The 14746-nt window shown below is 65.2% G+C and overlaps 2 protein-coding genes across 2 annotated transcripts in view; one reads left to right on the top strand and one right to left on the bottom strand.

The window, feature by feature from the left end:
- LOC120752684 (dedicator of cytokinesis protein 2-like) overlaps positions 1 to 14746 on the bottom strand; it is a 46213-nt gene that overhangs the window by 13547 nt on the left and 17920 nt on the right. The window lies entirely within an intron of this gene.
- On the top strand, positions 5752 to 13335 carry LOC120753113 (INSYN2B protein-like). Its single transcript, XM_040065054.1, has 3 exons — positions 5752 to 7238; positions 9557 to 9631; positions 12981 to 13335. The coding sequence occupies exons 1-3, from the start codon at positions 5752 to 5754 to the stop codon at positions 13186 to 13188; spliced, it is 1770 nt and encodes a 589-aa protein (XP_039920988.1). The 3' UTR covers positions 13189 to 13335.

The raw sequence follows: 14746 nt of genomic DNA, 5'->3' as shown, positions 1-14746 counted from the left end.
GCTCTGGCGTGACCCTGGTGGCAGGGACAGCGCTGGTGTCCTCGGCCGGGCCAGCCCAGGGGTCCTGGGGGAGCCGCTCGAGCAGAGCCTCGAGCATTGCCCAGAGGGAGGGGGTCAGGCACTGCCAGGTCCATCAGGGACACGGGGAGCTGGCCTTGGGAACAGCAGCTGAGTTGGGAGTGCTGGGAATGTGGCTGGAGAAGGGGAGAATCCTTGCTGGGGGCAGCGAGGGCTGAGCACCAAGGAGGGAGAAGGGCTGCTCGAGCGGAAGCGCTCCGTTGGCACGAGTGCAGTCGGATATAAACGGGCCGTGATTAAGTGCCTGCAGGAAATGAGGAGGTCTGTGAGGCTCCCAGCAGCAGGCTTCTGGAAGAGCCTCCAAGAGAAGCATGAGGGCAGGGCATGAGCTGGCTTCGTGGTGGAGCTTCCTCAGCGAGGAGCCAGATTTCGGGTGTGCAAGCTGCCCGAGGAGCTGCTCCAAGTCCTCTGTCCTCGAGTCCCACACACGCTCTGATCTGAGAACAAACGCCTCGAGTCCTCACGGAGCCAAGGCGGGATTAGGCTCTGCTGTGATGTGTCATGAGCCTGGTTCCTGCCCCTCCAGCGCCTCACCCTCCAGTGTTGCCATGCTCCACTGCCAGCAGCACCTCTCTCCCCTCTGGAGAGGAGGAAAAATCAGATGTGTTACCCCACAAAAGCTCTACTTTGAGAGCAGAGCCGGGTCATTCACTCCTCTGCGGTTCCAGGAGAACCTGACTTCCTCTCTCATAAATCTCATCTCCTGGCTTCCTGTGTCCTGAGGAGAAGATTTATGCGTCTGCTCCGCTCTTCCCTCTTCCACGGCACTACCAGCAAGGGTGAGGGAGAGGGTAGGTGGAGAAAGGGATGAAGCTGGCAGGTAACTTTCCAGACAGGGCAAGGTGAAGCAGGGCTCTGACCTCTGAGCTCAGAGATGTGTCCCATGATGCAAACCCAGCGGGTTTAGTGCCTCTTACTTGCAAAATTCACCACTCATCAGCGCTGGCCAGAGAAACCCAGTGCTGGGGCTCTCTGAGGGGTGTCCATGAGAAGAGATTCCTGCTGCTCCCTCAGCTCCTGGGGTCACTCAGCAGAGGGGGGAGATCATTCCCAGCAGAACTCACTGCTGCAGAACTCGTGGTATCCATCGTGTCACAGTGGCGTCACCTGCTTTCACTTGCACCTCAGCGATGTGACCTGCGGTCTCACCTTATCCATGTGCCTGCAATTCCCGTAGGAACCAGAGGAGAAAAACACTCAGACCTTAAAAAAACTGCTGAGATGGAGGGTCCACCACTGCACAAAAGCTGCTCCTGTGCCAGCTGGCCTCCCTTTTCAAGGAAGTTGTTTCTCCGACCTGCCAACATGCATTTCCAGCTGCCCTGAGTGGAGCTTGGAGCTGCCGTGCAGCGCCCCATCCTGCACAGCCTCTGCTCCGTGCCCCTCGCCTGCCTCTGCGCCGGCCTTTTTCCTTCCTTGCTCTTCATTTCCTCCCCTTTCCTCGGTTTCCCTCTGTGCTCAGGGCCGCGGGACGGTTTGGAGCAGAGCCGCGCTGCTTAGCTGGTTTTGATCCACTTAATGCATGCCGCTTTGTTTGGGGATCAGCCCTCTTTTCTTGGTTGAAATGTCAAATGCCACAAAGAAACCCGAGCCCGCTTCATCGAGGCTTTTACCTCCACTGACCGAAGTTGGAACCTCGTCAAGCCCGGCAGGAAATGGGTTTGATGAGCCGTGTTCTCCGCGGCCCCGCGCTGACTGGCACGGCTGGTTCATGCTGCCCTCCTTCAGAGGGGATTAGTCAAGTGCCAAACACATTCCCTGGACAATTCCAGCCCACCTGCATCCCTCAGATCGCTGTGCCAGGACTCTGGGCTCCCTGACCCGCTCCCTGGGCTCTCCTGAGGTCACTGACCGCTCCAAGGAGGAGCCCAGTGTCCAGCAGGGCACATCAGAATGGAGCACCAGAGCTCCTGCTTTGGCCTCAGGGGGTTGTGCAGGTCTCTCCTGGAGGGAGGAGTGACCACAGCCCTTGGGTCCTGTTGGAGTAGACCCTGGAAGGGGCTGTGGTGGGCTCAGGACCTTGGAGGGGCTCCAGCAGCCCCAGGATTGAGGCACTGAGTGCCATTGCCCAGTAAATGTGCTTGAAAGGTGGCTGCGAAGTGCTGGCAAGGCTGGGTGCCAGGTGCATCTGAGACGTCCTTTGGAGCCATCAGCAGAGTTCCTCAGGTACAGGGACAATCCAGGAGAGTCCATCAGACAGGGCAGGACCCTGATCCCATCCCACACCGGCTCAGAGAAGCTGGTGAGCTGCAAACAGCCCCTGAGCTCAGCACTGAACCCAACCACAGCACAAAGAAAATGCAGGGATGCGTGGGAGGGTCCTGGCGCGGCTGTTTTGACATCCTCAGAACCGTTCCCAAACGGAGTTGCTCCATGTATAATTTATAGGCTTCCCTTTGTCCTTGTGCCTCGTCTCTGATCTCCCGGCGGTTCGGGAAGGCCGAGGGTGCTCCGGCGAGGCCTCGCTGAGTGACAGCGCCGCGTTTGCTGCGTCGGCAGGGGAACGGCCTCGGCCCACGCTGCGTCAGCCACGGCTCGGCGAGGGCCCCGTGGCGGCATCACGGGGCTGGTCCTGCCCTTGGACCGTGCCAGCGGCGCTCCTGTCCTGTTCCCGGCCCTTGGAGCCGTTCCCAGCACACTCTGCCCCACGCTCGGCTCCCTCCGGAGCAGGCTGGCTCCAGCGTGGAGATGCGGCCGGCATCCCTCTGCCCTCGGTCCTGCTGCCGCCCCTGGCACGGCCACAGCCGGGGGCACCGAGCTCTGGGCACAAGGACAGAGGTGACCCCGCCTCACCTCAGGGGTGGCTCATCCCAGGGCCGCCGTTATCCCGGCAGGCTCTGCCCGGGCCAGCGTGGGTGCCCCGGGTCGGGAGGGATGCAGTGATGCAAGAAGCGAGGACGGGCGCCTCTGGCTCCAGCCCCAGCCGGTTTTCGCTCCTCCGCCTGTTGCTGTCCATACTAACGAGGAGCCCCATCGCATCCCTCGTCTCGTCCTGCCTCGCAGACATCTCCGGGTGTCTGGGCACGGCTCCAAGCTCGGGAAAGGGAAGCGCCGGGCGGCTGGGAGGCGCGTGGAGCAGCATCCCGACGAACGCGGAGCAGGGCGTGCGGGGCCGGGGTGGGAGAGCAGGGAGAGCTGTGAGAGCCCCCTGCTCCGCGGGGTCAGTGCTCAGTGCCGGCCTGGGCGGGCACGGGGCACCGGCACGCAGCGCTTGGAAGTTTGGTTGTGCCGGCACCGGGGACTCCGCGCTGCTGTGCTGAGTCAGCGCTTCGTGCCAGCAGGAGCAAGGCAAGGCAGGGAGGGGGCCGGGGCTGTGTGAGCCGTGTGTCCGTCCGCAGTGAGGGCAGGGGGGCTGCGGAGCCAGAGAAGCTCCCGCCTCGGCGTGCGGGGACACTGCGGGACCACGGGGATGTGGGACACGGGACGCGGGGCGATGCGGCAAAGCCGAACCACCGCTCGCTGCGGCTGGAATCTCTGGGCTTGGCTGCGTCCCAGAACGAGCCGACGGCCTCCCCCACACGCCGGGACATCCCAGCAGGGCTCCAGGTGTACCCCGTGCTCCCGGTGCCCGAGCAGTGTGCTGGGCCGGGGCAGCGCCGGGGGCTCAGCGGGCAGAGGCAGAGCCAGGCGGGCACGGGGATCGGTGCTGGGGGTACTTCTGGGACAGGGCCGCGGAGCGGTTCGCCTTGCAGGTGTGGGGAGGAGGAGCCCTGCAGAGCCGTGCGAGGACGACGGCAGGGACCGGGATGATGGCAGGGACGGGGATAGAGCCGGGTGTAATCCCCACTGTGACCCCGGCTCCCACCCCTGCTCCGCCTGTGAAGGGCTGCTGTCGTCAGCGACATCCCCCGGCCTTACTGAAGCTTCTCCCTCCCGCTGCTTCTCACGCGTCTGAAGCGGCCCCGTGTCCCCAAGCCGCTGCCTCGCCACCGTTCACGGAGCTGGTCCCCCACGCCTGCAGCCCGAGCAGCACGTCTGGTGCCCAGTGCGGCCACAACCACACAGGACACGTGCCCTGTGTCACTCTGGCCATGCCTCGCTCGTGCTGGGTTCTCTGTGTCCCCTGTGTCACTCTGGCCATTCCTCACTCGTGCTGGGTTCTCTGTGTCCCCTGTGTCACTCTGGCCATGCCTCGCTCGTGCTGGGTTCTCTGTGTCCCCTGTGTCACTCTGGCCATGCCTCAGTCGTGCTGGGTTCTCTGTGTCCCCTGTGTCACTCTGGCCATGCCTCAGTCGTGCTGGGTTCTCTGTGTCCCCCGTGTCACTCTGTCCATGCCTCGCTCGTGCTGGGTTCTCTGTGTCCCCTGTGTCACTCTGGCCATTCCTCAGTCATGCTGGGTCTCCTGTGTCCCCTGTGTCACTCTGGCCACGCCTGCTCGTGCTGGGTTCTCTGTGTCCCCTGTGTCACTCTGGCCATGCCTCAGTCGTGCTGGGTTCTCTGTGTCCCCTGTGTCACTCTGGCCATGCCTCACTCGTGCTGGGTCTCCTGTGTCCCCTGTGTCACTCTGTCCACGCCTGCTCGTGCTGGGTTCTCTGTGTCCCCTGTGTCACTCTGGCCATGCCTCGCTCGTGCTGGGTCTCCTGTGTCCCCTGTGTCACTCTGGCCATGCCTCAGTCGTGCTGGGTTCTCTGTGTCCCCCGTGTCACTCTGGACATGCCTCGCTCGTGCTGGGTCTCCTGTGTCCCTGTGTCACTCTGGCCATGCCTCAGTCGTGCTGGGTCTCCTGTGTCTCCTGTGTCACTCTGGACATTCCTCACTCGTGCTGGGTCTCCTGTGTCCCCTGTGTCACTCTGTCCACGCCTGCTCGTGCTGGGTCTCCTGTGTCCCTGTGTCACTCTGGCCATGCCTCAGTCGTGCTGGGTCTCCTGTGTCCCCTGTGTCACTCTGACCATCCCATTCCCACTCCCGCCACGTCCCGTCCTGGATGGATGTCCCACGCCCCGTCCATCCCTCGCAGAGCTGGTGCCCGTGTGCGGCGGGTGCCCCGCATCCGTCCGTCCGTCCCTCACAGGAGCCCTTCGCCCCTGCCCTGCCCTCCCGCTGCCCCACGCACGAGGCACCAGCCCCGGCGAGGCAGAGCTATTTTTAACAGCTGCTTCTGCTTGATTTGAGCTGTGAACTCGGAACGTGTTTATGCTAAAGGGCTTCTTTCTTTTCCCTTCTCCCTTTGTGCTGAGGAGGCAGCGCCGCAGATCAAAGCCTGTCTCTTCGCGTTTGCTGACGATGGGCCGGGAAGGAGCCGAGGCGGGAGAGGCCGGCAGTTCCACGGGGACACTCGTGTCCTCGGGGTGGGGGTGGAGGCCCGCGGTGGCGTGGCCGGCTCTGACGCACCTCTCTTTGTCCCCGCAGGTCCGGGAGCCATGGGCGGGCACGGCCGGCACCGGGCGGCCCGCAGCGGGCTGCCCTGAGCCCGGGCGGCCGCGACGGGACGATGGGCAGCGGGAGTCGGCGGGGAGCGGCGCTGCCGGGCAGGGCTGTCGGGGCGGCGTGCCGGGGGCTGTAGGGCCGGGCGGCGGGCAGCATGCCCGGCGGCCCCGAGCCCACCTCCCGCCCAGCATCCCCTGTCCGTGGCGGCGAGGGATGAGGCTGCCCGCCGCCCCAGCAGCTCCGGGGACGGCCGCCGGCGCTCGGCCCCCCCCCGCGCCCCGCCGCAGCACCCCGCGGCCCTGAGCCATGGTCAGCCGTGAGCCCGTGCCCGGCCCGGCCCCCGCCGGCGAGGGCAGCCAGGAGAAAGCCATGACGGTGCGCTCGGTGCTGCTCAACCGCGACTCGCCCGACATCGAGAGCCGCCTCAAGCGCCGGCGCAACCGCACGCAGCAGGTCCGCTTCAAGGACCTGGTGGAGGCCGGCGCGGGGCGGGCGGACAGCCCCCCGCCCGGGCCCGCGGCCGGACCCGGCCACAACACCCCACGTGCCTCGCCGCCCCCCAGGGACCCCCCTGAGCCGGCGGCTCTCCGTGCCTCGCGGCGCAGCTGGCCCCAGGCGCAGCCGGGCTCGCTGACGCTGCCCATGCCCAGGAAGGCGTGCATGAGCACCGCCATCCAGACCTCCCCCAGCCTCCAGAAGCCCTTCCCGGCCCCCCAGCCCCGCAGCAAGAGCGTCTGCGACGTGGCGGAGGATGCCGTGCCGCCCGCCGCGCCGAGCGCCCGGTGCCCGGCGGCGGCCGCGCCCCCCGTGCCCAGCTGGGCCGTGCCCCCTCGGGCCCCCGGCAGCATCCCCACCCGCGACCACGCCGCGGGCCTCACCCAGCAGGCCGAGGCGCGCCGCACACCGCCGCCGCCACCACCCAGGGACCCCCCACCCCCTTACCAGGGCGCGGCCGGGTGTCCCGCCGCCCGCTGCGCCCCTCCGCTACAAAGCTGCACCCCCGAGCCCTGCCCGCCAGCCCCAGCCTGTGCCCCGCTCCGCGGGAGCCCCCGGGGCGCCCACGGGCTCACGGCACGCCCGGCCTCCGTGCCCTGCGGCCGGCCCCCGTTGCCCGCCGAGCGGCGGGGGCTCGGCCGGAGCGATTCGGAGCGGACCCTGCCCTGCCAGCCCTCGCCGCACCGCCGGCAGCCCGTCCCCGTCACCGACACCCCCGGCGTCCGCCAGCCACCTCAGGGCAACCCCCCGCGGGACCCCCCGGCCCCCCAGCACCAGCTCTGCGCCGCGCTTTGGGGGGGACCCTGCTGCGCCTCGCCAGCCCCCGGCCCAGCAGCGCCGGGCTGGCACAGCTCGGCCGCCGCCACGCCGGACCAGACACCAGCTGCCCTCGGCGCCTGCAGCCGGCTCCGCGCCGCCGAACCCGGGCGCGGCCGGCCCGGGGAGCCGCCGGCCGCAGCCCCGCAGGGCCCCAGAGCCGGGGCGCGATCGGCCGGGTGGGCGGCGGAGCCCCCCCGGCACGGACAGCCCTGCCTCGCCGCCGAGCAGCCGGACACGCGGCGCCACGTCCAGGACCTTCTGCAGCTGGTGGTGGTGGCCAAGGGGCCGGTGGGAGCGCCAGCCAGGGAGGAGGACGCCCGGACATCTCAGGGAGAGGGCCCCCGGGGGCCCGGGGAGCAGGGGGACCTGCATTCCCAGCTGCAGTCCCTGGAAGGGGTGCTGGAAACCAGCCAACAAACCATCCGGGTGCTGCTGGACGTCATCCAGGACCTGGAGAAGAAGGAGGCGCAGCGGGATGGGTGAGTAGGAGGGGACAAGAGTGGGGGGCTGTGGGGACAATGTTCCCCGGGGCCTGGGGGGTGCAGGATGGGGGATCCCGACAGAGATTTGGATACTGCTGCCTCCTGAAGGTGTTTCCCTTTGAGAAACTCAGCGCTGCTCCCCACGTGCACGCGGCTCCACGTCTGGGTGAGAGGGCTCAGGTGCCCACGGTGCCTTGCCCGTGCCCAGGGATGGGTGCAGGGGTGCAGACCCGGGAGATGAGGGGGTGCTGGGCCCCTGCCCGGCTCTGGTGCAGCTGATTTTTCTGTCGGTCACTGGGAAGGGTGATCTGGAATGTCACATCCCAAGAGCAGGCTTAGCCAGGCACCACATCCCTGCCCCATCCATGGAGGTACCTTTGGGACAAATCCAGTGGATGGTGCCCCCGTGGTGGGTGTGGCTGCATCCCGGGGAGGTGCCCAGCACCCCCATCCTGCCCTGCCCAGGACCTGCTCCCAGGTCCTTGGCCTCCCAGGCAGATTTGCCAAATGGAGCAAGGTGTTCCAAGTCAGCCCACGATGGCCTTAAGCTGAAATGCTCCAAACTCATCTCACACGAGGGCAACCAGCAAACCCCCAAGAGGTGCTGGTGCTGGCATCCTCCTGTAAAATCTCCTTCCTGATGCCCAAGATCACTGTGATCCATCCGTTCCATCAGATGGTTTTGGCTGTGAGTGGAGCACAGGGAACATTGTCCCTGTGCCACCCTGGGAGCACTGTCAGTGGGGAGGGACCCGTCAGGGGTCCAGGACACCCTAACAAAGACCTCAACTCCATTTACTGTTACAGTCAAACAAACTAACAAGATGCCCAGAGATAGGAAATCACATAAAACATTATCCCGGTGTCCTTGTGCCATGGAACAGCACAGCCTCGTCTGCCACAGGTCAGATCCTCAGGTGCACCAGAGCAGGGCCACCAAGCCTGGAGACATCCTGGCACCGACCACCAGCAACATCCCACAAAATCTGACCTGTATAAAACGTGAGAGACTCTCCCAGGATGAGCTCTCCCAGCTGAGGCGGGCTCTTGTACAATGCCGGAACCGCAGGCACACACACATATACATATACATATACATATACATATACATATACATATACATATACATATACATATACATATACATATACATAGGGTCTCATGATCCAATTCAGGTGCTGGCAGAGTAAATCCCCATTGCAATGTGCAATTTGGTGCATTAACAGACCCAGTTTCTGAGGGCTGAGAACAACCCTGGCCAAGGTCGAGTGACAGGAGGAAGATTTCAGCGGGGAAATGTGCCTTGTATGTGGGACACGTCCTTTCAGCTGTGCCCCCAAAGTCCACAGCCCTGAAGGGACAGTGGAGACATGGAGAAGGGGTCCCAAAGGGACAAATAGCATTCACGGGGCTCTTTTAGGACAGAGCAGAACGACCAGGGACCAGCAGGGAGCACCTGCCAGCAGTGCTGGCGTGCAGGGGGACTCCAGTACAGCCCTTGGGATCAGGGTGTCTCAGGGCTGGGGTCTGGCACCAGCAGCAGAGACATGTGGGGTGAAGACCCCTCCTGTGGAGAGGGAGGAGGATGCAGCGGCATGAGCTGAGCCCGGGCAGGAATCAGCTTAATCCAAGTCCTGTGCACCTTCCCGGAGGAGGAGAAGGATGCTCTGGTACAAAAGCATCAAAAGAGATAAATTCCGAGTCTGGCGTAGGCTGGAGATTACTCTGGAGCGTCTCCCCGTGCCCATCTGCCAGGGCAGCGCTGTGCCAGGGCCCCGCCATGCGCCTCGTGCTCCCTCCATGGCACCGTGTGTGGGGAGATGTCTGGGGGCTGCAGGCATGGGGAGCCGTGGGGTGAGGATTGGGACTGGGACGGGGAGGACACAACGGGAAACATTTGGAGATGCCACTGTGCCCAGCACTGGTTCATTCCCATCAGAGAAATCTGCAAAGCCAGAGGCACCTGGTTTGGTATTAATTGGGATCACATGGGAGGAGAGGGGCTGGGATCCAGGGAGGAAGAGGAGCTGGGATTCGGGAGGAGAAAGGCTGAGAAACAGGGAGAAAAGGGTCTGAATCCCAGGGAGAAAAGGAGCTGGGATCCAGGGAGGAAGAGGAGCTGGGATTCGGGAGGAGAAAGGCTGAGAAACAGGGAGAAAAGGGTCTGAATCCCAGGGAGAAAAGGAGCTGGGATCCAGGGAGGAGATCCCGGCTGCTGGGGTGGGAGCACAGAGGAACACGAGGGACCAGGGGCAGCAGAGAACGCAGGCAGACCCAGAGCAGGTGTCCAGGCTCACGGCACGTCTCTGTCACAGGCGGCACTCGTACCGGACCGGGCAGGACATCGCCAACTGCGGGACCTGCCGGGACTGTGCCTGCATCATCTACAGGTGAGGGCCAGCCCTGCCTCCGGGCATCCCGCGGGTTCCGCTTCCCTGCACTCCCAGGGAGCGTGGGAGGCAGGAGGGAGGGTGACAGCCAAGCCTGCACCTCCTGTCCCCGTGTTGGGGGACACCACACACAGACAGTGCACTCCTGGGTGTCTGGGCTGTCACTCGGGCTGGATCTGTCCCTTCATCCCCGCGGGGAGCAGCTCCTGCTCCCGGGATCAGCCAGGGTGATCTCCATGGAGGAGCAGCATCTGGAAGGGGGCTGCTCTGGCACGGTGGCAGAGCGTTTATCTCCTCTAACGGCAAATCCACCGGGGAAGCCTCGCTGGAAGCGGCTGGCGCGTGGGCTCGCTCCAAATCCAGGCTGCATCCTGTTGTCCCTGTGCCAACTCTGCACAGATGCTGCAGATGGGTTCCTGCCTCTCGCTACGGTTTGGGAACTCGGGGCCTGGGCTCTGCTTCCCAGCATTGGCTTTGGGCCAGGGTGTGGAAGCCCCTTCCCCTGCTGTGCTCTCACTCATTTGATATGTGGGAAAAGGCATCTCGTGCCTTCTCAGCATCGTCTTCGGGGGAATTGGGAGGGTTGCAGTTTAGCTGGGCACCCCTGGGTGTCCTTCTGTCCCTCTGCAGTGCAGGTGGCTGGCCAGGTGTGTTCCTGTTCTGCTAATTGGTTAATTAGGCCGATGCTGTTAGCACCGGGACGCGTAGGGCACGGCGAGCTGGTCCCAAGCCATGCTCTGCGGTGCCTGATCGCCGCGGAGCACCTGTGCCACTGCCCTGCCACGCTCTGTGAGCGCTGTGCCCCCTCCTCGGGGCACCTCGGGTCCGGGGGTGCCCGGCTGGGGTCCCCTGATGTCCCCCCCGTGCTCAGTGGCGGTGCTGCCTCACCGCTCCTGCTCCCCACACCGTCCCCCTCGCTCCGCGCTCCCCCGCTGCAGCTCGTGGGGGACTTCAGGCTAATTAGGCCTGACGAGCTTGTCTCCACGCAGCGTGGCAGCGGCACGGATGTCACATCTGGGAGAGGTGGCTCCCCGGAATGGGGACTCGCTCTGGGTTTCGCTGTCACCCCTGGGATGAGGAGAGGCTCTGGGGGAACACAGGGTGAGGGACCCCCAGCACAGCCCCCAGGGATGGCCCTGGAGGGGGTCAGACCCGCCTGGCCCTGTCTCATCTTAGGGTCCCACAGCGGTGCCGACCCCTCCCTGTGTCACTGCAGGGGACCTGAGAGGTCCCTCCCTGCTCAGCCCCCCCATTATGGCCTGCACCCCTCGCCGCTTTTTTTCTAGAAGTGCCTGGGACACTCCTTGTCCTCGCCAGGGGAGGTGACAGGAGGTGACAGGAGGCGTCACGTGCCCGTTCCCGGGCACACTCCGCCGCACCTCGCTGATCCGATGGGACACGGCTGGTGTGAGGAGATTGACGTGTTTTCCGTGTGAGGGAACATCGCAGCACGAGGCTGCCGGCAGGCATCCCACACCACAGGGTGCTGCGGGGACACCGGGGACTGCGGGGACACCGGGGGCTGGAGGGACTCAGGGGGGTGCAGGGACACGGGGGGCTGCGGGGACTCGGGGGGCTGCAGGGACACAGAGGGGTGCAGGGACCACGGGGGCTGCCGGGACACCGGGGGCTGAGGGGACACCGGAGGGTGCAGGGACATCGGGGGGTGCGGGGACACCGGGGGCTGCGGGGACACCGGGAGCTTCAGGAGCTGTGGGGACACCGTGGGCTGCAGGGACTCTGTGGGCACAGCAACAGCTGGAGGGGACAGCAACAGCTGCAGGCGCCTGGACCTGTGGGGACACTGAGGGCTCCAGCATTGGCAGAAAACCTGAGAGTTTTGGTGGGGGGCACAATCCCCCTGACCTACCCAGACCGGGGACACCCTAATTCCTGCCTCAGCACTTCCCGATGCTGCAGCCGGCCTCAGTCCCTGCCCCTGGGATGCAAAACCCCTCATTGCTCACAGGGGTCCCACAGACCCCCGGCTCAGTGTCCCCATCCATCCCAGCGTCCACGGCACTGTCAGTGGGGATGAACGCAGAGGATGGAGCAAAAGGACGGCGCAGGGGAGGCAGCTGAGAAGGAGCCACCCCAAAATACCCCGGGCCACGAGGTCGGGCTGATACCGCTCTGTCCCTCCGGCAGAAGGGAGGCCGGGATAGGGCGGCTGTTTGGGAGGGATCTGCCCCCGGACCCCCCCTGGCAGCCCACAGGGGGTGGGCAGGGCTGTCTGAAGGCACACGCAGTGGGATGTCCCCTCACAGGGGTGCGCAGTGACCCCAGGAAGTGTGGCCGTGTCCCTGTGCCACCTTGGGAGCGCAGCGGGGCTCAGCTCTGAGAGATGTGTCCTGGGTGGGTGAGCTCCCTGTTGGGGGCTTGTTTGGGAATCTGAGCTCCCCAAGGGCTGTGCTGGGGGCACTGAGCTCCTTGGGGGCTGTGCTGGGGACACCGAGCCCTTTGGGGACTGTGCTGGGGACACTGAGCCCTTTGGGGGCTGTGCTGGGGACACTGAGCTCCTTGGGGCTGTGCTGGGGACACTGAGCTCCTTGGGACTGTGTTGGGGACACTGAGCTCCTTGGGGGCTGTGCTGGGGACACTGAGCTCCTTGGGGGCTGTGCTGGGGACACTGAGCTCCCTGGGGCTGTGCTGGGGACACTGATCTCCCTGGGGCTGTGCTGGGGACACTGATCTCCCTGGGACTGTGTTGGGGACACTGAGCCCTTTGGGGCTGTGTTGGGGACACTGATCTCCCTGGGGCTGTGCTGGGGACACTGATCTCCCTGGGGCTGTGTTGGGGACACTGATCTCCCTGGGGCTGTGCTGGGGACACTGATCTCCCTGGGGCTGTGCTGGGGACACTGAGCTCCCTGGGGCTGTGCTGGGGACACTGAGCTCCCTGGGGCTGTGTTGGGGACACTGAGCTCCTCGAGGGCTGTGTTGGGGACACTGATCTCCCTGGGGCTGTGCTGGGGACACTGAGCTCCTTGGGGGCTGTGCTGGGGACACTGAGCTCCTCGAGGGCTGTGTTGGGGACACTGATCTCCCTGGGGCTGTGTTGGGGACACTGAGCTCCCTGGGGCTGTGTTGGGGACACTGAGCCCTTTGGGGGCTGTGCTGGAGACACTGAGCTCCTCGAGGGCTGTGTTGGGGACACTGATCTCCCTGGGGCTGTGCTGGGGACACTGAGCTCCCTGGGGCTGTGCTGGAGACACTGAGCTCCTCGAGGGCTGTGTTGGGGACACTGATCTCCCTGGGGCTGTGCTGGTGACACCGAGCTCCTTGGGGGCTGTGACAAGGGGGTGTCAGGCCGCCCCTTGACACGGTCCCCTCGCCCCGCGTGCCGCAGCGTGGAGCACGATTTCCGACAGCAGGAAGGCCGCTTCCAGCAGGTGCTGAGCCACATCGAGGGCGACACGGGGCCGAGCTCCCCCCCGACGGCGCTGGGGGCGGCGGGGAGCCCCTCACCGCCCGGGCAGGAGGCGTCGCCCGTGTCCAGGCTGCCGGCAAAGCTGGACGTGAAGAAATCCCGGCGCAAATGCTTCTGGTTCCTGTGAGCGCGGTGAGCCCGGAGCGCGGGGGCACGGCCCCAGCACTGACCCCCTGCCCACCTCTCCTCTCTCCGTCCCTCCCTCCCTCCCGCGGTAGGGTTTGGGTAGCACCAGCTTTTCTAATTTTAACCATTCCGTTGAAGGCGGGGAGCTGGGGTGTGGGAGCGGCGAGGGGAACGGCGGCTGTATTTAAGGAGAATTCAATAAATTCCACGGAGACGCTATTTTTGTTACATCCTCTCCCGCCTGTGCGCTTCTGTTCTGGAGGAGGATGGGAATGAGGAGGGGGCAGCGGATGTTTCCCTGGATTTTCCCCTCTGCTCGGGGCTCCCTGAGGTGCCCCAGCCCCACCCCAGGCTCAAATCGGCTGCTCACCCATCCCTCCCACTGCTTCCTGCAGGTTAACTGGGAACTCCGAGGATTTCCACTGGTCACAGAGGCAGTGGAAAACGATCTCTGTGAGGCCTGCAGAGAGGAGACTTGTCCCCAAAACCCCCGGGGTGGAAGGGTGGGCTGGGGTCTCGTGGGTGGAAAAGATGCACTGGCTGATTATAGGGAGGCAGGAATGAGGAGCTCAAACATCCCAACCTCTGTGGGGCTGCCACGAGAGGGAAAACCTGGCATCGTGGTGCCAGAGCAGCATCCCAGAGCACACCCTGAGGAATGCCTGCGGTGGGAGCAGCCACAGCTCTGCCGGCAGGGCCATTTCCTCAGGACAGGGGACATCATCCAGCCTTCCACCAAAACCACCACGGCGAGGGGCTGCTGCAGCCACGGAGGGGAATGGAGGCTGGGCAGGCTTGGCCGCAGCTCTCCAGTTGTTCCCCACACCGCAGCACTCCCAAAAAAAAAAAAAAAAAAAAAAAAACCACATCCCAAGTGCCAGGGATACCCGGGAGCTGCAGCCGGGATCAGCGGCCCAGGGGCACGGCTCCCTTCTTGCCTGGCAGCAAGGGGATGGATGGATGGATGGATGGATGGAGGGATCGGGCACATGTAGTTTTGGTCCTCTCAGCCCTTCCCAGCAGCTCCAGCCTGAGCTGAGGGTCTGGGACCCTCGGCTGAGGGCTGCGGCATGGGAACCACGGGCGGTGCTGGGAGAGCTGCCAGACGGCTCCTGTGGAGCCAGGAGCGAGCAGCAGGAGTAGCAAAGGATCCCTCCCTGCTGCCCTGGGCTGCACCGCACCACCCTCATCCCCCGCCTCGCCTCCATCGCTGCCCGGCGCTTTCGGCTCCGGCTGCTCCGGCCTGTGAGTCGCAGAGGCACGGAAAAGCAGGCTGGAGCCCAGTGCGACCCCGCACGCATCTCGTGCCTGAGTCACGGCTGAATCACACCCCGGCGCCGGGATCGCGGCACGGCCCCGCCGGCAGAGCCGCCGCTCCCGCTGCCCACGGCTCCCCGGGCACGGCACACGCCACGGCGCCGCAACTGCCCGCTCCCAGCTTCCAGAGCACACACCGGCACAGCTCAGAGCCCACCCTCAGACGCACCGCGGCTCCTGGGTTTGTCACCGCGGCCCCCAGAGAAGGTGCGGAGCCCTCGCTGGCCCTGGCTCCGTCCCGT

Source organism: Hirundo rustica, chromosome 5, assembly GCF_015227805.2.
Source record: "Hirundo rustica isolate bHirRus1 chromosome 5, bHirRus1.pri.v3, whole genome shotgun sequence".
NCBI classification, from domain to species: domain Eukaryota; kingdom Metazoa; phylum Chordata; class Aves; order Passeriformes; family Hirundinidae; genus Hirundo; species Hirundo rustica.
The sequence above is the reverse complement of the archived record's forward strand: the minus strand, read 5'-3'. Positions and strand labels throughout refer to the sequence as shown.

Bases quoted from the DNA above. Each gene is read 5' to 3' on its own strand.
- LOC120753113 (XM_040065054.1), top strand. From the start codon at position 5,752: ATGGTCAGCCGTGAGCCCGTGCCCGGCCCGGCCCCCGCCGGCGAGGGC. The intron at 7,239-9,556 runs GTGAGTAGGAGG...TCTCTGTCACAG, and splicing joins AAGGAGGCGCAGCGGGATGG to GCGGCACTCGTACCGGACCG. The intron at 9,632-12,980 runs GTGAGGGCCAGC...CGCGTGCCGCAG, and splicing joins TGTGCCTGCATCATCTACAG to CGTGGAGCACGATTTCCGAC.